This window comes from Triturus cristatus, chromosome 6, assembly GCF_964204655.1.
Source record: "Triturus cristatus chromosome 6, aTriCri1.1, whole genome shotgun sequence".
NCBI classification, from domain to species: Eukaryota; Metazoa; Chordata; class Amphibia; order Caudata; family Salamandridae; genus Triturus; species Triturus cristatus.
The window spans coordinates 1486483566-1486509403 of NC_140589.1; the positions used below are offsets into that span (position 1 = coordinate 1486483566).

General features: G+C 40.5%; 1 protein-coding gene across 1 annotated transcript in view; it reads right to left on the reverse strand.

Annotated features, from left to right (window-relative positions):
- CCDC88A (coiled-coil and HOOK domain protein 88A) overlaps positions 1-25838 on the reverse strand; it is an 888939-nt gene that overhangs the window by 705967 nt on the left and 157134 nt on the right. The window contains exons 3-4 of the mRNA XM_085612608.1: positions 10818-10926; positions 1684-1753 (exon numbers count right to left, since the gene is read on the reverse strand). Of these exons, the coding sequence (XP_085468734.1) occupies positions 1684-1753; positions 10818-10926 (179 nt within the window). The remainder of the gene's footprint in view (positions 1-1683; positions 1754-10817; positions 10927-25838) is intronic.

Here is a 25838-nt window from a genome sequence, read left to right on the forward strand (position 1 = left end):
AAACGGTATGGAGAGTTAACCAAAGGAAAAAAGTTCGAACCACCAACACGGATGGGAATTAGTAGTTAGGCCTCGGGAAACTGATGAGAGACACAGAAGGGAGAACAAGCTACAACCAATAGAAACTGAGGAAAGCAAATTGGAAAGCACATGGACCAATAAGAACTGAAGGCAGAATGCAAGTCCCTTTTAAGATATATTAAAAACAATAGATTTCACAAGCACAGCGAAACCTAAAAATAGGGTTAAAATGAGTAGGGCTTTCTGACTTCAATCACTAGATGGTGGAATATGCACAGTACATGAATCTAGAAGAGATTCATTCTGCAAAACTGGGACTGCAGTATCTTTTATGAACTCGAGAAAGGAGTGCCCTTCATAAAAGTGCTAAAATTATCATTATGATTGAAAGTCAAGGAAGATGAGCCAGAAGTCATGAAAAATTTGTTACATGTAATGCACAATGTGTACTGCAACTCTTATTTGTATGTGAATAAAATGTGATTTTATACAGTTGTCTAGCAAGAATAACACACAAAACTCAATAACGTTTGTTATCAAATGATTAAACTTAGGGGCACAGGCATATCAAGTAAATGAGTAACAAAGAACGGAAAGAGATTCACTCTGAAGATGCAGACAGTGTAATTAAATCATTAACGGTGAAGGGGGAGTATATGGTAGTGAATCTGGCAACATGAGCCAAGAAGGTGTTGAGGATTTTGCATGTGGTATTTGAATATCAATAATTGTGTATTGTAGCAAATTATGTCTTCTCCACTTGTCTTGGTGTTGAAAAGAACTGTCAGTGTTTACATTTTACAAGGGTGACAAGAGGCTGTACAACACTTTAGCTCCTGTCTTTGTTCCTTTATCTTATTAATGTGCTTAAGCAAGGCCACAGAATGAGAAGCTAGCAATAGTCAGTGGCTCTGTTACTATCGCTTCTCTGCATTTAGTCAGCAGAAACTGTGAATTTTTTGAAGGATTTGACATGTGCTTAAGGATCTTTGGGAGCAAGCTGAATTAAGGCGACAGTGGATCTGGGAAAGTAGTATGACCAGACAATGGTTAAATCATAACAGAGAATGACAGAGACCTGAATGACAGAACATTTTGGAGGATTCTGGTAAACCCTGATAAACGTCTGGATGGCGCAACCTGTGTCGAAAAATAATTGACACTCTTTCCCAGGCACCAGGTTAACTGATTTGGAAAGGGACTGATCATTCAGCACTGGACAAAAAGTAGTTCCATCAGTTTTGTAATCTTATGTAAATTGAAATGTCTGCCAGATATGTAAGTGTTTAATTTTAGTAAATGGTCTTTACAAAGAAAGCCTCTATTTTTTATGCCAATAGGACAACTTGCAGGCAACAGAATGTTTGTTCATTGGCCCTTAGTCTAAAATCTAGTCACTGCCTGATATATTAAGAAAATGCATATTGTGTTCTTTTTCAGGGTCTCATCAGACACTTACTTTCTGTTTCTGAAGCAATTGAGATGCTATTTAGTTCATCATTATCCTTTTGTCATAGAATTAAACAAAACTAAAAATTCTGTAATTCTGGTTAGAAAAACGAAATTACTATCACGTGAGAACTCCAAGTTACTTTAAGCATATTTGTCAAAACGTTCTACAACCCATTACAATAAGGCAACTGGTATTAATCATGAGCTTACCAGAAAAAGGATTTTTGCCAATTATTAAGACATTTGGCAATGGCATCATGATCAGCTGTTGCAAGGTCTCCTAGGAAAAAAAGAATAAAATAATATATTACACAAAAACAAACTGCAAAAAGTCCTGAAATCATCTTCAAGAAACTGTCAAGCTATAGTTTTGTAAGTTTAGCCACTGACTAGGTCTTGCCTTTGGGGCCGACTGGCTTTACGAATGCTTTTTGTGGATACTCTACAGTGTCTTTTTTTTCTGATGCTATGCATCCTTGTTAAAATGAAAAAAATGTATAAATACTGAATGATGCTGATGGTGGTTGCCACCATTACACTCGTGCGCACATGAGTGCTGACACGTGCCTTTTGCGATGATGCATGTGCAATGCATCAAAGTGCACGCGTGTGTCAGGAGAATAACGCGAGTACCATCTGTTTTAATTTTTATGATAGTAAACACCACTCTTATTAGTAAATAAAAAAACTGAAGATTGTTTTTGCAAGAAAGTTCAAATTTAAAAAGAAGGGGGGGTTAGAGGCTACAGAGGAGCAAATGGGGGAGCAGATGGGGCAAGGAGGGGAAAAGTATTGCACAAGAAAGAGATCAACATGGTGACAGGGAAGAAGCACACATGGAACGAACAGCATAGGGTACGAAGGGAAAGAGGGGAGAAGCACACAGGAGCACTAGAAGCACACTTAAGTGCCAGCAAAACGAGGAGCGTGGAGAAGCAAAGGAGGGTGACAACACAGAGTACAAGAGAAGTGGGAAAGGAGTACATAAAAGAGAAACATGAAGCATGGGTAAGCACTTGAGTGACACAAACAGGAGAAAGGAGAGAGCTGTAAAACACATGCACTCTCATGGAGTGCTTAACCAACAAGCATTGGCAAAGCCAATAGTTCTCGCCTATGTAAGGTAATAGCTTTGTAAATGTTTAAACCATGCTATACAGCAGCACGGCCATGGTGCAACATGGCTGAAAGTTTACCAAAAAGAGAGTTATGACATGGCCTGCGCTGGCCGCATCATAGCTCATTGTTTTGTTAAGACGGGCAGGTGGAGCAACAACGGGGGGGTCTGGAGGAAAAGTAATAACAACGGGAGGGAGGGATGGGTGGATGGCTGTAATATTTTCAATAAAGCATTATGACGTGGCTTTCTGGCCATGTTATAGCATATCTTTCTTATTATGGAGGGTGGGGAGCGGTCAACACAGACAACAGAAGGAAGGGGCAAGCAACAATAAGGAGGGGACAAGCGGCAACATGGAAAGCGGGAAGGGGCAAACAACAACATGAAGGACAGTGGGGGTAAGCATAAACATGGACAGCGGTTGGAGGGGTAGGCAAAAACACAGACAGTGGGAGGGGGGAAGCAACAGCATAACACCAGATGGGGGCAAGCAACAACACAGACAGCGAATGAGGGCAAACAATAATGGAGAGCTGGAAGAGGCAAGCAACAATGCGTTGGGCGGGAGGGGGCAAGCATCAACAATGACAATAGGTGGGGGCAAGTAACGTAACAAAAGACAGTGAGATAGCAATTTCACTGTTAACTTTTTTTATGATCACTAAGATCATAAAAGTACATGCTTCATAAAGAAATAGTACATATTTAAAAAAGTCCTACATCAAATGGATAAAAATACAATATTATGAAACATAGTGTTATGAAATCATGGTTATAAAATCAAAAAAGACCGGGGCATCCAGCTAATGGAAACAGCAGTATACAAAACTATGAGCTTCTTGGCAAATTCTTGTACATTGCTTATTGTGGATAACAACAGACCACAATTAATGTTTGAAATAAAGTGACTAGTGCAGTGCCAATTTCTCTAACATTAAGGACCATATTAGAACAAAGCTTCTGATTTTCAACATTTTTTTAAATTGCTAAGAGCAAATACAAACTCTGTGATCAGTCAATAACACGGAGAAGAGTTAAAACATGTATAGCACAGACATAAATAGTACATTAGTTTTGGGCTGGTGCATTTGTGGCTATATGGGAGCATCTTGCCCCTGTTGCTGCTCTGTGTTTTCGCAATATTGTAGCTGATAGACACTGAACAGGTACTGAACCTCCCACCTCGCTATCTAGATGCTTGGTACACCTTAACCATAGTGCCATTAAATATATTGCCAAACAGAACACATGTACTCTACTTGTGTTAGTTCTCAAGATTCTAAGAGCATCTAAATACTTCCTGGTGCCCAGGTTCTGACGGAGGGGCACAATCTATGTGACTCAGAGGTTGAGATAGCAAGGACAGAAGAAAAATATGTGTTCCAACGACTTTGTACCCCATAGTATGCTGGACACTGGTCATCCATCTTGCCCTTTTTGTGCCATTTATAGCTAAATGCTTTAATGGGTAGGGTGCCACATCTAAATTGGAGATATAACTTGCATGCCAAGGGTGGAACAATTTAATCAATGGTCACCTCGTAGCACACATAGTTTTGCATCAATAACATTTATTGTTAGACTTCCTTTGCTTTATGTCACAACTTCAATAATAATAATCCACATTTGTAAAGCGCGAACGATCCCCAGTAAGGGTCTCTAGGCGCTGGGGGCCGTGGGGAAGATTAAGCAAGCTATTGCCCAGAGTCACATGGTGCTGGGCTAATCTGCCGCCGGTGCCGGGGATCGAACCGTGATTCCCAGATTCCGGAGTCAGTCGCCCTGGCCGCGGCGCCACGCCTCTTCCCAATGGTTACTAACTCCCATTAGTGACATTTGATCCTATCTCAGGGGAACAGGCTCATCGACTAAGGGGAAGACCAATAGTTGTCTAGCCCTAGTTTCTGCAGTAGAGACTTTAAAGTTTGGAACCAAGGAATCTACTGTTCATAATGTGGAGCCATATGATCACATATGCCGGCTTGATACGGTTCAAGGGCTGTGGTAGTTCACAGCCGGTCCCAGAAAGTAAAAAGTATTCATTCTATTTGGTGTGATATCTTTCTCTGAGCTAGATCTAAATATACTGGCATAAGAGGGGTACTGGAGGAAATGTTACTATAGATCTAAAAACCTGTGTACCACAATATCTAAACTGTTAGTATTTGAGCTCCCCCATAGTTTGGTGCCATACAGTACACACCCCATTGCCTTTACATTATACATTTCCTGGGCTAGGCTACCTTTCTAGATGAGGTCCTATGGAGGCTCTTGGCTATATTTGCAGGATAATGGATATGTGGGCCTTCTCCAACTGAGATGCCCAACTCAGGTTGGGTGTGAATTTAATGCCTAAGTGATCAATGGCAGCTACATGATACAAAGGGGTATTACTCACTAGCATGCACCTATTGCAGCAACTCACCTTGCAACTGGAAAAGTATATACACTTGGTCTTGCCCTGCTCATCGCAAAACGAGTTAAGAGGTCGAGCAATAACTGGAGCCCCTGTGGTGACTTAGAAATCAGCTGGATTACGTCTGCGAAGAGGAGTGCCGGGATCCTCCTATCCCCAAGTTTCGGCACGTCACACCCTGCTTAAGTACTCTATCACCCCTTTAATATAAAAGGGAGAACAGGTGGGGGCGAGGAAGCATATCTGTCTAATTCCACGATCTACCTTGAAGGGTTTGGTAATCTGCCCATCCTCCCCCACCTTACTTGGGATATATTATCTGCATGCATCCTTACCAAGATGTTCAAAAGGGGAGCAGGAATGCCCTTTATCTCCAACACCTTTCGGACTTCCTCCTCAGAGCCAGGTAGAAAGCTGTGCGTAAATCAACAAAGGCAGCAAAAAGCTTGCCCTTGTTGATTAACACCTCTCGCCAATAAATGCAAGAGAACCAGAAGACCTGATCTAGCGTGCTAACATTGGCTATAAAGAAATTCTGCAAATCAGGAAGGACATCTTCTTCTGGAATTCAGTCCTGCAGATGTACCAGCACTTGCTTTCAAAAGCTTTTTTGGATGAATCGATCAGGCGTATAGGTCTGTAGTTTCCTGGAATTGCCTGATCCCCCTTCTTATAAATTGGATCTCCGCTAGTTTCCATGAAGTATATCCAGTCCAGAGAGAATGGCATTAGATAAAATGTTTATATATGGGCCCCACACTTCCGGGTTTGCCTTGTATAGGTCATTAGCCATTCGGCCCAGTCCCGGGGCACGGTCAGGAATGCAGAAATTAATCGCAGGCAAAGTTTAATTTAATGAGAGTGCAAGGGTACTTGAATCATCTATGTCACCCTCGTTTAAGGACACTTCATCACCCTCCTCGACAATGCTCCCATTTTTGTGTACAGCCTACTAAAATAGGCCACCCACTCTTCTGGTTGTACACAGACATCTAACTCAGTTTTGTCCCGTTTAGGTAGACTGCTCAGTCCTCCAGAAAGATTTATTATCTTTTACAATCATGGCTTCATGTAGAGAAGACTACAGGGAAATCTCCCACTCCTTTTTAGCTAAAGCCAAACCTGTCTATATCCGGCCCTACACCTCATTGTGTCTGAAGTGGAGTTAGTCTTTACTCTTTTAGCTGACCTGCATTCACGGTTGTACCAGGAAGTGGTCGAGGGCCCCTTCTTTTCCCCTCCTATGGCTTTGCCTAGCAAATCCCTGACTTGAGAAAACAGGGAATCATGACTTGAGCTCAACACTACCCTCCTATACCCCACAGGGAGTTGGAAAACCTAATCAACCTCTTTTTTCACTCTGGCTTTCGCTGCCTGCAATACTGTAGGATTTTTACCACCCTATTCCACCTGATGGTTTTCCTATATTGTTAGTTGGAAAAAAATCCACCCAGATCCGTGTTACCCCAGAGTATTGGTTTAATAGCTGAATTCTCTAAAAGTGTCAGAGCTAGTGCATGATGCTTGCTATCAGATCTGTCCACAGCTACCATATCTAAAACTGCTGGCCAGAGTTTTACATCAACCAAGAAATAATACATTCTACTGTGGTAACCAGACCTATTGAATGTTGTTCTACCTTTGAGGGAGCCCTACCATTTGCAGCCCTTAAGTCAAAGCTGCTTTGGGGGTCTATATCACACTTGACAAATCTAACTGCGGAATGCATCACTGGTTGTCCCAGTCCTCTGTTAAGTCAGAAGGGGTGCCTGTTAAATATTTAAATGTGGTGTTAAAATGTCCAGCCACCAGCAGGAGACCATTCCACATGAACTCAGATAGAGGTTGTTCTACTACATTTAAAACCCTGGTCTCTGCAGTGCTTGCTCCTACTCTATAAGAAACATGAAAAACTGTTAAGAACAGCCCTGAAGGGGGCTCTAGCCCAACTGCCATCACGTCAAGGGAGTCAATGGAAATGTCCCTGATCTCGCACTGAAGGGCTGTTTTGACCCAGATTCCCAGCTCCCCAGAGGGTTGACCCCTTGCACTCTGTACCGTATTAACACTATAGGAAGTCATCCCACTACAATGGAAGGGGGATAAGCAACATGCTTCTTGAAAGCGGCAACTGTCGTGGAAATCTATGATTTTGCCCCATTCCACCTCGGAGAGCAATTTAGAAATCTCTGCTACATTCCACAACAGTATTTTAAGTGATGGCTACTGGGACAAAAACACAGCAAGGGGATCTCCAGTTGTCGTCTCACCGCCTGGGTCGATATTTGAGAGGACACCCTGCCTTCTATTCACAAGGGGCCGCCTAGGAAACCTTAAACAGTTAACATTTGGGTTTGTGGGATCCGACCCCTGGCTTCAGAGTGCAGATTAGCTAACATCAGGGGTTTAAAGCTTGATTGGACCAGCCATCATCAAATGATCTCTCTACCTATACCCAACGTTCCTGGGCTTCAAAATGCAGTCAAGGAAGAGCCCTAGGGACCAACTATGTATAGCCCCGCTGCTTGAGCCGCACCACCTATGTCCAGATTGACATAAGCTGCCGGGGCACAATATTCAATCAAGGTGTGGGTATTAGCTTGGGGAATAGTTTGTGAATCAATGACCATTGGACCATCAACTATGTTCTTGTGAGCAAAGCAAACCTATACATTGTCGTATTGTTCCTAGGAGCGAGAAAGCCTTTCTATGCCCACTATGTCACTTCTAATAATAGAATAGCAGTGGCAAACTTCTTAAAACCAATGTTTAACTTTGTTGATGAGCGCACAGTCTCAGACGAGACCTAAATAAAAAACAGTTCCCTAAAAGTGGACCGTGGAAGCTCCAGGGGTAGGAAAAACACAAGATAGATAATTTTGAGTAGGCAAAAACATCAAATAAGAAGCATAGAAATGAGAGTGACAATAAAGCCAAAGCCAATAAATCACAACAGGAATTCTTATGCCTTCCAAACACTCTTGAGGAGGAGATGTCAAGTGCTCTCTCAATTATCTAATAATGAAGTGACTAAAGAACTTCAGCTATCAACCAAATTCTATTACAGATAGCAGGATAGGTTACTCCCCCTATTTCATTTTGATATTCAGGACTGTTTTGAAGAGAATAGAACTCTTGCCACCTGGGGCACACTAATTTTGCACTTTTCAGAAAAAGAATAAAAATTTAACATAATAAATATCATCACATTTCTTCCATGTATGTAGATGAAAATATCTTGGGTAATCGGCCAGTCCCACTGTTCTGGGACCTGATTTCTTCAGAACAGTATTGGTTCATTCCTACAGTGCAACAAGACATTGTGGAAGAACTTGGGCTCACTTGAAAGTGCCATATACTTAATGATGTCCTCTCATGATTGCACTGCTTGATGCTGAGAAAAGAAAGTCTGACTCGGTCACCTGAACATATCTTTGGGCAATAATCCACAAGTTTAAATTTCCTTTTCATTTGTGAGCACAGTCAATATTCTATACCAAAATTCCACAGCTTTAGTATGTATTAATCAGACCCAGTTACAGAACCTCAGGGTATAGAGGACCAAGCATCATAGATGCCCCTTATCATGATCCCTATGAATATACTGATTTATGCAATTAGGTATGATTAATATAATGCTCTTTTCACCATTTCAGGGAAGGAATTTCAGAACAAGGTATTCAATGAAGATATTGCAATTATTACAAATACACCAACTTCTATTAACTACATTAAATTTGATAACATTATACCGTGAAGCCATTCTTTGAATACTTCTAAAGAGAAAGTAATGGTAATTTATTACACCAAAATTTCTGTCCAAAGAAAAAAGCTGCATCAACTTCAACCAATTTAAATCATTTTTTCACTAAATGTCATTGTCCCTAAGAAGGTGGCACAATATAAGATTAAGTGAAATATCAATTATCCTGCAGTTTGTCTATTGATGTTTGTTAACACTCTGTCATTGTCCAGCTCTTTAAACCGATTTGTCCTTTGGTTATTTCATTTATATTGTGAGTATATTGTGGATAAATAAACTTAGCAAGTCTGGTCGGTGACTCCAAATTTCACCCTTGATGGGAGCTTGAGGTTGCATGATTTTTGTTGGTATTAAATTGAAAAATGAGGGCAACACTGGTGTAATGAACATAGATTACAATGGACCCATAAATACTGCTATAAAGTTATTAGCTACTATAAAACAACACCCATTAATGGAAAAATCACCTATTGCCAGGCACGTTTTGGAAGAAGATCTTTCAAGTACATATTTACAGCTAAAGTTGACTGAGAACACTTTTAGTAAATACATTTACACACAGATGGAAGCTCCACCAATCTACCCTATTACCCTGTCATTTTTGTAGCTATGCCAGTGAGGATGTTGAACACATCCTATTTTGTTGTCCAATATATACCAGGTCTAAGCGGAGATGGATTAAACCATTGTGTAATCTATGAGGGGTGAGATCCTATTGGGTGGCCTATCGTATTATGAGATCAGATACAAGCCAGGTTGTGGCCTTCAGAATACCTATATACTGTCAGGTTCTACAGGAAAAAGGTGGGTGCGCTGTTTTAAATTTATATGCACTTTTGTCTGTATTTGATCAACTCACATAAATGTGATTTTAGGGTCTGAGTTTTATGAGGTCCAAAAACTGTATTATTGCTTTTTCCTGTTTTAAATGGAGCTCTGTTTGTTGTTATATTAATTTTTGTAACATTCGTTTGTGACATGGTTTTTGTGTTATTCATTCTAACTTTGTGACTGACTGAATACGGGGGAACTTCTTTTCATTTACTCCAACAGACTCCCTTTGGAAATTGTCATAACATGCTCTCTCAACTCATTCTATTCGATCTAGTTTAGAATTGACTGTTATGAATTTGATTTGTAAACTGATATTTTTATAAATTTTATATAATATGCTTTTATGGTTTAAAGAACCCAAATAAAGTTGAATTGATTGATGGATACAGCTAAGATATCTACCTACAAAGTTTCCAGTGAACTAGCTATAAGATAGCAAACTCCTAATGCAAATGTGACTAACTCAGCAGCTGTTCATCGCTCAATGGATGCAAGAGTTTGTTGGTTGTAACACTTTCGAGATGATAGCCAAGCAGGTGATTAAAAAAGTGGGTAAACTTTAAAGAAGTGCTCAGCATGAACTGAGTTTCTGAAGCACAATTTAACTTTGGAATGAGTACCGGACGTGTTTATCTTAGTGTAATCTGTCTTGGTTTTTAATGATTTACTAGCAATTTTATTTGTAGCAAAAACCTATTTTACAAATGAGAGTGTTTGTGACAGCAACATAGGTTACAATTGGCCCCAGTAATTGCTAATAGCACACCTCATGCAATCTGGAGCAGACAACCAAGGTCTGAGATTTTTTTTTATTGTAGATTGTATACATCCACTTTGATGGCGAAATTGGAGTTGACCAAGCAGTGACATTAAAGGGCAATTAGGGAAACTCTAAAGATAAGGTGCCTATTTTAACATACGAAATGTTAAGTCTCTGTGAATTTGCAGCTAGTAATATTCACAATCAGAATTCGAAATGTTTATGAGTTGCAAAACTGTCAATTCGCTATGTAACCAAATGCTAGAATTATCTCAGCGAATCCAATTGTGAATACACATATATTACAGTGGGCATGTCAAATTTTCATGAACATATTTACTATGTAGGCTGACTATAGCACTCATTTATGTTCAACGTGTAACGAGTAACAACTTTAACATTTCAAAATAGATCTTAACAAAGTCAATAAAACGAAAAGAAAGTGACTTACCTGATAGTAAGATTTGATTTGTTTCACTAAAATAGCAATATTTTGTATTCTAAGAGATGTATCGTTGTTCACTTTCATATTCAGTCTTTGATTTGCTAATTTAGGGTTTCTGTAGGAAAAAAAACAAGAAGCTTACAGAACAAAGAATACATTGATTTGCTAGTACCTATGCATGTCTTAGCAATAAACATACATTATCAATTAAAATATAATCTCATTTTTATTCACAAGAAATCACAGAGTCTCATAGAGACTGATGGGCTGAGAGGTTAGTGAACTGTTTGTCTTTTCATTTACTAACAACATTTTGGGCCTGATTCCCAAAGGTAAATGTACACTTCTGTGTAAGTTTATGTTTCTTTTAGAATTTACAAACCACCATATATTAGTAAGTTTACTACTGCAAAGCTCCGACTGCGGAGCCTCCGCAGTTGTAAACGTACTATGAAAACAGAATTTGTGAAGTCCAAACCAAACGTAAACCTACACAAAAGTTTAAAATTACCTTTGTGAAACAGGACCTTGATGTTTTTCTAACTTACAAAAGAAGGTATTGTTCATTGTCAGCAAAACTTTAACACTGACATTTTTCACAATGTGAACTAGAATGTACAGCACCACCTCTTAAAGGGTTTATCTTCCCAGTGTCTTCCCCTCCAGGCACCTGTATCTGGAAACAAGAATCTGGATACTCACACCAGCTGTCAATCGAAATATATTCGGTGTAGCAGGGACGATGATGGGGGAAAGTACTTATACAGGCACTTTGAGATAGGCACACATGATTCTACTTGGACTGAAATGTTGCATACTGGGTGACCTATGCGTCTGAGCAGGTGCTTGCTTTTAGTTTGTCTCTCTGAATCATTACACCATTTATAAGACCACGGATTGACAGTCTCTTCCTCCATTCTAACAAGCTGACTTAGCTTCCATTCTGCCATTGTGGGGTAATACCTGATGTCACCCACCCTCATGAGTCCCTACCCCTCTCCTGGCATCGAAGAGGCCAAAAGACAGCGTACAATCCGTTGACACAGACCCATCTTGCACAAACCTGGCAATAACCTTCCTCGCTGCAAGGGAACCCCATCTTTGCTTTAGGATGTACGAACAAGGCTCTTGGGAAAGTAAGGCGCCTGGAACTATCTGTTCCCTTGCCCTAAGTCCTCATGGATGGAGAACATTCTACACCTCCCTTCGAGTTGCATGCACTTTGACGCATGCTCTGTTATAAGGGATAAGGTTAATGGATGCCCAAAATCAAATGATCTTGACATTTTATACATTGTGATCAAAAACAACTGAGTCTATGTCTCATATACCATCAGTTCAGCAAGTCTAGGTTTATCAAAGCCCATTATATACTGGAATACTTGTGAACAAGCAGTGCATTTACCAGTAAAATATGCATGTACATAGACATATTTTCATATTTCGTTTTTTCATTAAAAACATTTTGTCAACTTTTCGCATATATTAGAGAGAAATTCATTTTATCAAAGGAACTTGCAAAATCATGTGTGCATCTCGGTTCCCTATGTGACCCTCCTCCCAACACAAAATGGCATTTTCTATTTTCCTAATAATTCTGCCACCATTTGACAAATCTGAACGAAACCTCCCAAAAAGAAAAATTTGTGCATTTTGGACCCTAATGGAATATTTTGTGCTGATCTGTCAAGAACAGCCAAAGAAAAAGTGGATTCTTAAAAGTGCCATTTTCCATTGTAAATCCCAGAGCCTGCTTTGCTTTTCTGTGCAGAAAAAAACAGCTGAAAGGACATACACCAAATTTAGCACAAAGGTAGAGCTTTTTTGAAGGATTGTGCATTTCTTGGTTTGGTGTAAATCAGTTCAGCAGTTTTCTAGAAATTAAAGTTTAAAAAGGTGCTCGGATTGGACAAGAAGAATTTACATGACAGAGATATCTAAACCATTAATTTGCAAATGATCCATGGTTCTTGTATCATGGACCTCTGGAGCTCCAAAATTCTAAAGGTACTCAGAGCTACATGGTTGAGCCAGCTTTTCCTTCCATCAGCCTTTTTGGTACCACAGATTCGAAGATGGATCTCTGGTACTGAGACCATCTGATTTGCTTGCCGCTACAGCAGGAGAAAATGTTGTGGCTGCCATTACAGAACACTGGTACTGGGTACTCGCGTCCCAAGAGTTAAAACAAATGGGCACATAATGGGGCAGGGTGAGCACACCTCAACTCCTGGGCCTATGTGAGGAAGGGTTAAGTTGAAAAATAAAACTGCAGATTTTTTAATCGTATGCGTGGATCTTCTGCAGATCACAACGCGGCACCCTGGCACAGCAGAACCAGTCTTGGTTCTGCTATACTGGCAAGCTTCCAGTACCTGGTGATGCAAAACCCAGGCTAGCTTCATGTTTCCATGTTAACCTATGGTAGCATCCACTGCTCCCAGATAAGGGGCTTCAACCTAAGCAAGAATGAAAAAACGACCAACACCTTCCCACTAAAAGATGGAACAGAAAAAGAGATAAATAGCGCGCTAAAATGGAACAGTACACAAATAGTGTATGTTCTAAAATGTCCCTTTAACCAAAAGTATGTGGGAAGCACCCCATGTACACCATATGTACTTGAAAAAAGAATTCTGGAACAACCAGGGGCTATCAAGAGAAGTTATTATACATATGGAAGAGCCAAACATTAGGAAAAAAGACATGGAGATGACATACAAATATTGTAATATTATGCAGTAGATGGGGAGAGAAATTCAGTAAGAGGTGGAAACACAAAAAAAAGGCTGAGACAATTAGAACCATTCTAAATTTTAAGAATGGGGACAATGGAACCCTTCAGGTTTAAAATAAAGATGAGGAGCTAAATATTGTTCAAGGGCAATCAAGCAAATAAAAGTGAAATAGGAAATAAATTGAACAAAAATTAAGTCAACTACAACTCAGTGATAAATCTCAAAATAATAAACATATACAATTAAAGAACCAACCTGAGGAAAATACACGAACAACTGAGACAATTGGTCGAAAGTAATGTTACAGCAACCCCACAGATTATGGTCTTCTTAAAAACACTAAAATAATTTAAAATAATACAAATGAAAAATATTCATTTTATAAACCTCAGTTTGGACTATACCACCAGAGGACTATATTAAAGGAAATATGGGTGAGTTAATTATCCATGCAACTAGTCTTTTGTGAACTCATAGCAAATGTCATATGTTTATCACTACAACTACCACAATCCACTTGGGTATGATCGTAACAAATATGGCCAAGAGACAATATTTAAGGTGAAGGTGAAAAGGGACTGGTTTCTGTAAACGTATCTGTAAACAAGTTGGTCGAATGCATCAGAACCTACTTAGCCATTTGCAATTCTAAAATAAAGGTATCAAGTGTTTTCAGAGTACTGTGTTACTTGTAAAAGAATATTTTTCTAAGGTACTTGGGCCAAATGACGCATGTGACAACACTAAACTGGTTAAAGTTATCCTTTCTGCATCTAGGAAATTAGTATACATATTGTATTCCCCTATTACACTTACCTAAACTTACCTTTCAATGTAATTGTGTGACGATAATGTGGCTAGGTAGGTCAATGCAGTGGATGTGATATAACTTTAGGGATATGCAATGCATGCTATATATTGGGGGTAAGCCCTTGTACAGTATAGAGAGCAGCAGTGCACACTTAATGCAAAACAGGGCTAATTGCAACAATCACTTCAGATTGTGGTACGGCGGATATGGTAAGGGAAGCAGCTTGTGGCACAGAAGGCATGAGGGCGGGGCAGTGGGATATAGGCAGATTCTCATGGGAGGTTGGTAGAGAGGAAAAGGGCTTGATCAGAGATGCACAAGAATATGAGCTTGGAGTCATGAAAGGGGCAGGAGCAGGGAGGAATGGCAGGAATCACATAAGGACGCCCCAGTGCTTACTATCTCCAAACTGTACACTTGACCTAGAAACCCCTTCATTAAAAAAAGATAAAACTCTGAAGTAAGCTTTCTTGGAAATGCTCTAAGATTCTGGAATGCCATTCCTCCTGCCATTAAAACAAATTTCTCGCATGAGAACAACACAAGAGAAAAGAAGAGCTTACTGTTCAAGATGCTTCTGACACTGTGACTGGGAGCAGTCTTCCTCTAAAAAGATTCTTGATCCAGTTGTATATGGGGATTCTCCTAATTTCCGTCCAATACCTATTATATCATAGTTACTATGCTGTAGATCACTCTATACTTTATCCTCTAGCTGCTGCCATACTATACATTTTTTTCCTCTGGGTCTGGTTCACACTATGTACAACTGCTCCCAAAATAAATACTGTCATTGCAGAAGATAAAAGCACTAAAGAAATATAGATCAAAAATGTGAATTTGTGAGGGATTATTGATGATTTCAAAAAATATACACGGATCACTGGTAGAATATCATGTGAAAATAATATTGTGTCAAAAGTATCAAGGGGCAAAATATCGATAAGGTAAGTGCAAATTGGTAAGTATAGATTTACTATTCTTAACTCCCCATCTGCATGCCTTGAAGTTATATATATAGTCAAGATACATATATGTGGAGTTATATATAGGAAAACTTTGCTTACCTATACAAATGTACGTTCAGGATATTTTTGGCCTCAATATTCTTGGCACGATATTTTGCCCCACGATATTTTTGTTTCTGGTATTCTATATAACCACCAAAATATACATTACAGAACAAGACAGCCTTGCTTTACTCTATTTACTGTCTCCGAAGCCCAGCAAGCAATATACAGATGATACCCGTAGGTGTCAAGTTGAGTATAGTTACTAGTAACTTTCGCTAATAAAGCAGTCAAGATGTTACACCAGCTGCATGCCATTACACTTGTACTCTGATCCACCTTGGAAGTTGTAAACATGCTTAGAAATGACCAGAGAAATCATATGGAAATGGAGCTTTAATGGAGACACCCCAGACAGGCACACAACAGTAAGTCAACTGACACTTCAAAGCTCCAGATCAACGTTCTATATGCACAGAATAAATGCGTTAATTGTACCTTACCTACAGAGATCTTGATAAATAGCATAGCTACTAGTAGGACATCACACTTCTCCTTCCTTTTGAAAACAACAATATATAGTTGCAGATTTCCCCAAAACAATGCACATACAAAGAAGACAACAACAACAACAAAATTAGCATAATGAGTGAAATATGTAATAATTAATTGCACAAGAAGTGAAAATGTGACTTTAATGTATACATTTAATAAGAGATACTAACTTGCATAGTGTATTACGTAACGTGCCCGTTTATGCATCCTGAAACTCTTTCTTTGACTAGTACAAACTATATCACCCTTCTTTGAAAAATGAGACATACCATTGTTATCAAATGTGACACGATCATTTTATTTCTATTCTTTTTAGCATGTCAGATGCAAAATTAACTGTCAGGCTCTATTTAAGTTCCCAATTCTGCCATCATATGTTTTAAGGCATTTTGAAGAGCTTTCTTACTTTGTAAATTCGAGTAAATCTTGACCATGGTATACAGCCCACTGGTGGCTTAATTTGTACCACATCATCAACAACTTTACCTTGTAAACTTTTCTTATTATCAAAAAAACTTTCCTTCTTCTTTTGTACCTCTAATTCTTTCTTACACCACTTACTTAGACCATTGAATTTTATATCGTTACCCCATCTCATCTAGCTAGGACATAATAATGTATTGGGAACCTGCCCCTTAAAAAGTTCAAATGGAGTTTTCCCAGTGGAGACATGTGATGAAATGCAATAAGCAGTGATTCTGTCTTGCAAAGATTTCCTCCAATCACAACCATTAGCTTTGAACAATTGAATACATTCTTTCAGAGTTTTATCTAACTTCTCTACAGCACCATTGATTTTAGGATGATAAATTGAACACTTTTTGTGAGTAATACAACAATCCCTTAGAAAGCCCACAAACTCAGCAAAGCAAAATTGAGGTCCGCTGTCAGTCAGTATGGAATTAAGACAACTCTCTCTTTTAAAAATCTTTTCCAGAAATGTAATCTTACTGAAAGAAAACATACCAAGAACAAAAGTAACCTAAAACATAGCATCCTTTTAGAGGCCCAACAATGTTCATAGCAACTTCATCCCACAGGTAAGTTGGACGTTTCCTACATACCATAGGATCCTGCCTCGTGAGCAAAACTCGTTATTACTCTTATTACGCTCAACACAATCTCTCACATATCTCTGTCTACGTGTACATTCTAGGCCACCAAAACTAAACTGTAATCTCTTTTTGGTTTTAACTATACCCATATGACCCTCATGAGCCAGAGAAAGGAGTTTGCTCCTCAGGGTCAACAGAGACACCTATTGAGTGCCTCTCAGCAGAGTACCATCATCCACAACGAGTTCACCCTTCACAATGGATCAGGTTTTGTTCAGAAAACTTGCTTTTCCTGTTTTTATAGCATTCACTACCTTGCATTACTCTTCATCCTCCAGCATTTCCATTCACTGTTCATCCTCAGGCACTTGATGTGAATTCACAAACATTTACTATTTCTCCAATTAATTCATCATCCGCATCACAAGGTGAAACTTTCATCTCAATATTCCCTACCAAACATGAGAGACAGCTTCAACATTGAACTCTTGAAGAGAAATAATCAACACCCACCCGATGGTGCTCCATTCTGTTTGTGTACACAAGTACGTTTTGACAAATGTGCTCCCAGTACACCTGCTCATGCTCCACTCCTCCAGTGTGCATTCATATGCATGGCCGCGCACTGTCTGCCTTTGGGTTGTGGAGCCCTGCCGATGTTGGCATGGAAGCTATCCTTGGGTGGTGGGGAGGGTTGCTTGTTGTGGAAGCTTGTAGCCCATAACTGTCTCTGCAGTGTTGAGTAGCCCTAATCTTCAGCTCATAGGAATCTTATTCTTTAGAGGAGCTATTCTTGACAATTGACTTCTCTTGGTTTGTTCTTCGGTTATAGAGTCCAGGAGCTGTCTTCTTGGAGATTCGAGAATATAGCCTTATAGGCAACTGCTGGGAGCTATACCGGTTGGTAAATGCCTCAAACCCAAGATATGTGCTTGAGCAGCAGGTACAGGCTTATAACGGATCTTTAACAAATGGTGTAGCCCGAGACAGAAGGGTTATAAGGCTGTTAAAGCATTTCACCCACTGAGGGTAGAATGTTATAAATTAAAAAGGGAGAAACAGAAAGACAAACATTGAATGTTGGAGCTGATGGCTTATACCACCCATAATTAGCCCTGAACCATGTCATTGTCTTCAATGGAGTTATTCCCAATGTTCTAATTGTTGTTAATGTACCTGATTCCTTCAATAATTCTTCACATTCATCTGGTTTCTCAACCAGAAATGTCCCCAGCTTCCATTTGGTGAATGTTATTTTTGGGAAGAAAATACAGGGCTATTTGCAGCAAACAAGAGGCATGCACTAGAGACTACCTGGGACACATCTTAGAGGCTAGCGGTATTCAAGCCAGTGGAAGCTGAGGTATTGTGTGTCACCCACAATCAACTGAGCAACCTTTATTTTTTAAGATAATCTCACCTACCATCACTGGTGCATCTATTCTCTTCAATGCAAGATGTGATTCAGACCCTTTTGGAAGCATTTCCAGCTTATGATTGCCAGCAAATAGGACAAGAAGACCAGAGACCAAACACACATAGACTGGACACTGTGGGTTTCAAACGGTGGGCTTGTAGCTCACACCCTGCCCTTTGCCCCAAGACCGCTTTTGCTGTTTACTGGCATTTTCTCTAGTTTCTGATCACTAAGACTTTCAAAGTTTATATTCTAATGTTCCTTTCTGCATGCTTGGTTCAGTTTCTGCCATTTGGAATCTGCCTTCATATTCATCTAGTCTCTGCAACCTACAGTGGTGAACGTACATTTTATTGTATACTGACTTTCTGCCTAATTTTTGCCCTCAAAAGCTACTATGCATTTATTGTAATAATCATATTTACTGCTCATTTCAGATGGTGGAGCTGGCATAAATTGGTATTAAAACAATCTAAAAGCTGGTGTTTCTACCCGACCCTTCTTCCAATTCCTCTGCATCTGGTTATAATTACTTTTCCACATAAGCAAGTACAGAGCATCTGAAGGTCTAGAAAGGTACTGGGACTGACTGCTCACATCCACCACGGCATTGGCAGTCTTGAGAGTGAAACACCAGAATTGGAGTATTCCAGTTTTTTGTTTTATAATTCCCTACTCAGCCAGTAACTCTTGTAACTGGGTGAAATAGGAATTTAAGCCAACTTAGAATTTTGATGGTCCAAACCAGAGAATATTCCACAATCCGCGTATCTGCTCCAGTGTGCCTGACCAGTGCCTTTTTTGCCACAATATGTAGCCCTTGGTAAAACATTTGGTATTAATTAAACTTGAGTCACAACTAAATTCTGTGAAGTGCCAATGTCCTCTCAGCTGCATTTGTGCTCTTTCTTTTCCATATTTTCTGACTTTGAGGAATGCATCTTATGGACTGAAGGACTGGAGATGTAGAGAGCTGTAGCTACTGCACGCTGTCACTCTCCACGATGGCACTCTGAAAAGTTTCCACTGGTCTGTTTGTTTGGGGTGTAACATCCCGCACTCTGAGCTGGTGAGTGAGGAGTCGAATAGTTAACCTGAGCATGCCTGTAATGAACACAACTTAAGCAAGCATTGGCAAAGTCAATAGATCTCGGCAATGCATCATCATAATGCTTTTTTCAGTGACTTTCCCCCATGCTAAACCGCAGTTGTGCTGCTAGGCAACATGGCTAAAAGAAATTTACACTGACAAGGCAAATATCTCGGGCATTGTCAAGAACTATTGGCTTTGCCAGTACATATTCGGGTTTGACCGGGTCTTGCTGAACAAATGTGTAAGTAACAGTGAGAAACAGTTAAGGAGCTTTGAAGTGAAGTGAGGACATTGCGTAATGGCAAGAGCTGCCAACAGGGGAATTGGGGAACCAGGTTTGAATTTCGGGGTTGGCCGAACAGTTTGTGATTTTGGGCAAAACCCTTACGCATCCCCCTGCGTTGTGGTATGTGTGTATGTGTACAATGGAGACTGTGGCAAGACGGAGGACAGAACGAACGCTCCAATACCATTGAAATGTACAAACAAAATAAAAAATTAAAGCAGAAGTGATGAGGGAGGTAGTGGGGGGGACAGGTCAAGCAGGGAAGCAAGGGGATGGGGAGATGGGCAAGCAATGATTGGATAAGATGTGGCCTAACGGCCAGAGCTGCTGACTTTGGAACTGGGGAACCAGGTTTGAGTCTATCAGCTCAACATCCTGTGATTCTGGGCAAATCACTTAATCTCTCTGTGCCTACCAAAAATGAATGTATCCTTGTGTAATGTAACTGGTGCTCCAATACATTCGGGTCGAGTTGGCGCTATATAAAACTGCAAAAAGAAAAAAGAAAGGGCAGTTGTTCATTGTTGCAATGAAGGGGTAAAAAAAATACCTTAATTGAAGCAGGATCAGCGACAAAAATCAATGTTTTATTGTGAAATGTAACTGGTGTGCACTTAAAGTGCTCCAATACCATCGGCTCTCGTTCACATTAAGGCAAGACGGAGGACGGAGTGAGTGCTCCAATACCACTGGATCGTGCAAAAAAATAAATAAATGCTGTTTGTGTTTTAACAACTTTTTGAGAAATGCATTTGTTTATGTACACGTGCATGCATTTTAGTGGTATGTGTATATCTGTACAATGGAGAAGGCCTGAAAACACAAGTACTCCTATGGAGGGCTTGAAAATAAAGAATAAAATAGCTCCACAAACTGGGAGAAGTGTAAGGAGACTTGTATTTGATCCATGCGCTATGGTAGGGCCAAACACAAGAAAAGGGCCTGACGCCAAATTGCCATGACAAATGGCATTAAAGAAAATGAGAACCAAAGGTAGGGGATGAGCGGCCTGTGAGTCAACTGATATAACACAACACGTCTCTTCGAGACAGCGCATGTGCTGTCTAGCCAATGAGCACATGAGCTGTCTAGCAGAGACCTAAAAATGAGTTCAGACTTTGCAGCTACCCACCTACCTTCCTCCATTTGTATTAAAAGTAGACCTGGTCATTTGCCTGCAGATCCAACTGTGAGCTGTCGCAGTGGCATGCTTTCTACTCTGTGTGTTTCGTGAGACAACAAAGGCACTGATTGTTCAAGATTCTGGCCTGATTCTCTTGTTTGTGGTACAATTCTTTTAGATTAATGTTCTCTCCTGCTTCCATGCATGATTTAGTGCAACTGTCTAACTGTCCACCATCAGCAGCCCAATGAACATTCGCTACTTGTATTCCTCTATGCTGCATCTGCAAATGCTTTAAATGCTAGTGGGTGTAGAAAGGAGGATTTTTCTGAACTTGTGTGGAATGTAACCAAAGACGTACTGTAAAGGATCTGTGTCCGCCACTTTTTCGGACTGACTGCCCATGGACACCACCCGTAAAGGCACTTGTTGACAAGATTTCACATACCTAGAGAAAAAACACAACTGAAAGATGTAAGTAAGGCTTTTTATAAGTGATATGATTTTAATTGTGGGCCACAATGATGATCATGATTGATGTGGTCCAATTGTGCTCCAAGAATGACAAGACTTATGAACAATCAGAGAGTTCATGTTTCTATCCGTTTCTACTGGAAGGATACAAAAATTGAACAGAATACATGTTATGTTAAAATTATCTTTAGAGCGCACGTCCACCGATTGGTTTCTTGGCGCTAGTAAAGGAGTAGCTGGCCCCGGTAAATCTATTCATATGCCTGAACAAAAAGCCATGTCTTGAGAAGTCTCCTGAATACAGGTAAGTCTGTGCAGGATCTAAATTCATAGGGGAGGGGTGCATTCCAGAAGTGGGGAGCCAACACTGCGAACCTGCTGCCACCTAGTCTCTTCCGTTTATAAGGAGGAATGACTAGTAAGTTCATGTGGGCAGATCTCAGATTGTGCGTGGATGCATGTCTCTTAATAAGGTTGGAGATTAATTTTGGGCCCACATCCTGTAGAGATTTAAAGTTAAGGCACCCAATTTTAAAAGCACAACATTGTGGTATTGGGAGCCAGTGTGGCTGCTGCATAAGAGAGGTGGCATGCAGGCAGGACTCCAGGGTCGGACCCTGGAGTCCTGCGTCTCTGACACTGTCTACCAAAATTCCATGGTCAACCGTGTTGAATGCCGCAAAAAGATCTAACAGCACCAGGGCCAGAGGGGTGCCCCTATCAGCTTCCTTTCTTAATTCATCCAATACTGTCAAAATGACCATCTCCGTAGAGTTAGATGGACGAAATCCCGCTTGGTCAAGGTCAAGGAACTGAGATTGTTCGATAAATGAGCATAAGCATTTTGCTACATGGGATTCCAATATCTTAGTCAGATAGGGAAACAGAGATATGGGACAGTAGTTAAATAGGGCCAGAGGGTCAGCCCAAGGTTTAATCAGAAGGGGAACTATGGTGGCTTTTTTTTAAGGCTCTAGGAACACGGCCCTGCTTCAGTGATTTATTCAGAAGATGGAGGGCAGAGGCAAGGTTTAGAGTGAACACTTCCTTAAGAATGTGTGGTGGACAGCTATCGTGGGGGAACCTGATTTAATCCTGCCCAGGAGTTCCAGGAAGGCTTCACTGCTGATCACTGGGAATTGATATAAGGAGTTAAGGTTTCTCGAGGCCGTAGGCAGGGCCTCATATGCAGGACTTGCGACAGTTTTGATCTTAGCAATTTTGTCAATGAAGAAGACATTCAATGAGTTGCAGAGTGACTGGGATGGTACTGGTTTTAATGTGACTCTATCAGGGTTGGATAACTCATTGACAATTGAGAATATGTCTTTTGATTTGTTAGTAGAATTAATAATCTTCGCAGAGAAGTAACTAACCTTAGTGACTTGGATCGATATCTTATAATCCATTAGTTGAGCTAGGTACGTGTCTTTCTTATCAGGGGAGTAGTTCCATCTGTATCAAAGAATCATTGTATACAGACCAATCTGTTCTATGTATGTATGTATCTACTTTATAAGCAATAAACAAAAAGGTTAAAAATCTGAATTACAATACTTGCAAGACCTACCCTAAGTAGGAGGGGCCAGTTAGCCTGGAGATCCACTGGTCGTTTGGCCCGGTGTACTTGTAAAGTCTGTGCAGTATGCCACAGGATGTCGATACATGGGCATACGAAAAGCCACCTGTAAATTGACTATATCTTTCACTCTGTCATCATTTAAGGAATATAGGTACGGAGGGCACATTTAGGTGCAGAGTGAGTGAAATTACCACATGGCTTTGCGGTTATGTTTCTCCCTCTGATTACAACTCTTTTCAGTAAAATCGCATGTGATTCCTTCACATGTGGAAAAAGCAAGCAATAAAATTGTGTGTAAAACAAAATTCGCCTGGAAGCGCATCCGGAATTACTGAGCAGTAAAAAGCATGCTGAAAATAGAAAATTGCTATTATGAGATGAATGGTAACCGTTTCCCCATGAGCAATCAACACCAAGGCATTCCTCCTGCCAACAGCATGTGCAAATAATGACCAAAGTGCAAAAAACCTAGTGAAATGCACAATCTTAACCCAGATACAACCAAAAGAGAAGCATATCACAACTAAGCAAGGAAAAAGAGCAAAACATGCCATTCTTGGGGGAGATTATTTTTTTTACCAGGACAATAGCAGCAAGATACCAATACCATTTGAATCAGAGACTATGTCATATGCAAATATTTTTAACTCACGTGTACACTTGTTTAATTAGTCATAAAAGAGCACATTCATATCATGCCAGTGAACAGTGAGTTTTAAAGCAGCAAAGACGACCAAGCAGAAACAAAGCCCTCATCCTTTCTATCTATTAAATACACCGGCATAACCAACCCAGCACACCCAACTCAGGCAAATACACTATATTAACACCCAATTCCAATCACACCTCTTTACCATCCCTAAGTTGCCCTATGCTTATGCTCAATCACGATGATACTCCCCACTTACATTACATACCTCTCACTGACTCCTCTAACAACCCTAATCAGAGGCAGATACACAGCAGACTCTATGTCCACCCACCTAAACCACTAACCCGCATCTCCTACCATCCGGACGAGATACACCTTACCATATAAACATGAACAATGTGCATGAACAATGTGCATGAAGCTGTGGAAGATGTGAAAAATGTGAGGAATGGCTCCTGGAGCTGCTGCTTGGAGCATCAATCTGTGTGCTGGACAACTGCCAAAGCTGTCCCTGTTGCAGGACAATAAGCACATATGTGTGCCTCCAGTGATTTCAATATGTCATGTCCATCCGCAACAAGGCTTGTAAATTTACGTAAGCATGCTTCATGTGTTAAAAATCTTTTTTTTTTATCTTTTAGTCTGCGATGTCAACCACATATTGCCTTAATGTAGACTCAGTGGCCTACCACAACTGAATACAAAGGCATAATGCAAATCTGTGCTCCTGTTGATGCACCATCACCAGATGACTGATGTTGCCACTCAGAGCCTACTTGAGATTACACACTGTCAGTGTCACCTGTGGAGTCATGTGAGTTTGTATGCAGTGCCACATGACCAGCTTCTAAGGCACAAATCCATCTGGCCCAACATATGACCCACAGTGCTGGAGGTGGTTACCACGGGTGGGCGTATTTCAGTTGGCACTAGCTGACCACTTCCTATGCAAGTTGGCACCAGTCTATGTCTGCCCCTAGTTGATGACCAAAAAGCTTGGACAGTAGTGACAGTGGGGGTAGTTGATTGAGTGCTGCTTGCCGCAGAGCTGGACCACAGCATCAGTGCTACCAGGTGTAGTCATGGCCACTCTCTGTGCTGTGGACTAGTTTGTGTCACCGGCATGGGGGGCTGGTAGGGGCTGGTTTGTCTTTTGCTCGTCTTGCAGGTGAACAGCTTGAAGATAACTGTACTCAGTTCTCCAGTGCTGTGCCACCTGCAACGATAACGGTAGTGGATTGTTTAATGAGTTAACAATCGCATCTCAGAACATGCAACAACAGTGAAATGATAACATGAGTCAGGCCTGACCATTTGCATATATCTGAGTAATAGCCTATCTGTTAGAACTTTGATATGGAATACACATATTTGTCTTATGCTGTCACCTATAGGCTCTGCCTACCCTATCTGTCATGGATGATGTCTTGCCAGTTGATACCTTATTGCACATGGTCCAATCATTCAAGCAATATACTTTCTTGCCAGGTGGAACATCTATACATTTACATGACAAGGGCGCATGGACATGAACAGTGTGACGATGTCTGACACTCACCTGGATCCTCAAATCTTCTAGCTTTCATTCCCTTGATCCTCGTAAGGCAGACAATAGTCCAGACCTGCTACTCTGAGGGGATCAACTTTATTCTGGTTCAGATCCTCACCCCATAACAAGGGTCTCACATCCATATATAGCAAGTAGTTCCCTTACAACACATTTTACGTCTTGAAACATTTTCTTGCAGTCTTTGACTGTATAGCTGTGTGCAGAGACTGCTTTCACCTTTTGGGTGACATGCTGTCAGGAGTTTGCACTGGTGTTATCACTGGTCTTAGTTAACAAATGGCCTATTAGCCAGAGCTCTTCTCTGAAAACTTCCTCTTCCAGGTATCTAAAATCTAGGTTCGCTAAACTTGCATTTGCTGAGTCTCTGAGAGGTCCTATTAGGAATTTTGCAGGACTGATGTTGTGGGTGGAAATTTTTTAGTTGATTGTAGTGGACTGTCAACCCACAAGATGGCTACTAGCAGGTTTAAGGAATGAAACTGGCTCTTAAGGAACACATTTTTGGCTGCTTAAAACTCACAAGGATGTTGACAGTTGGCTATCCTCTGCACTTACTTTGGATGTAGCACCAAGAAGTGGCATACTTCCTGCTGTTTTATGTAATTTCCTGTTAACTGGGTTTTTTCACACATGCACAGTAGGACCAGCCATTAAAACCGTT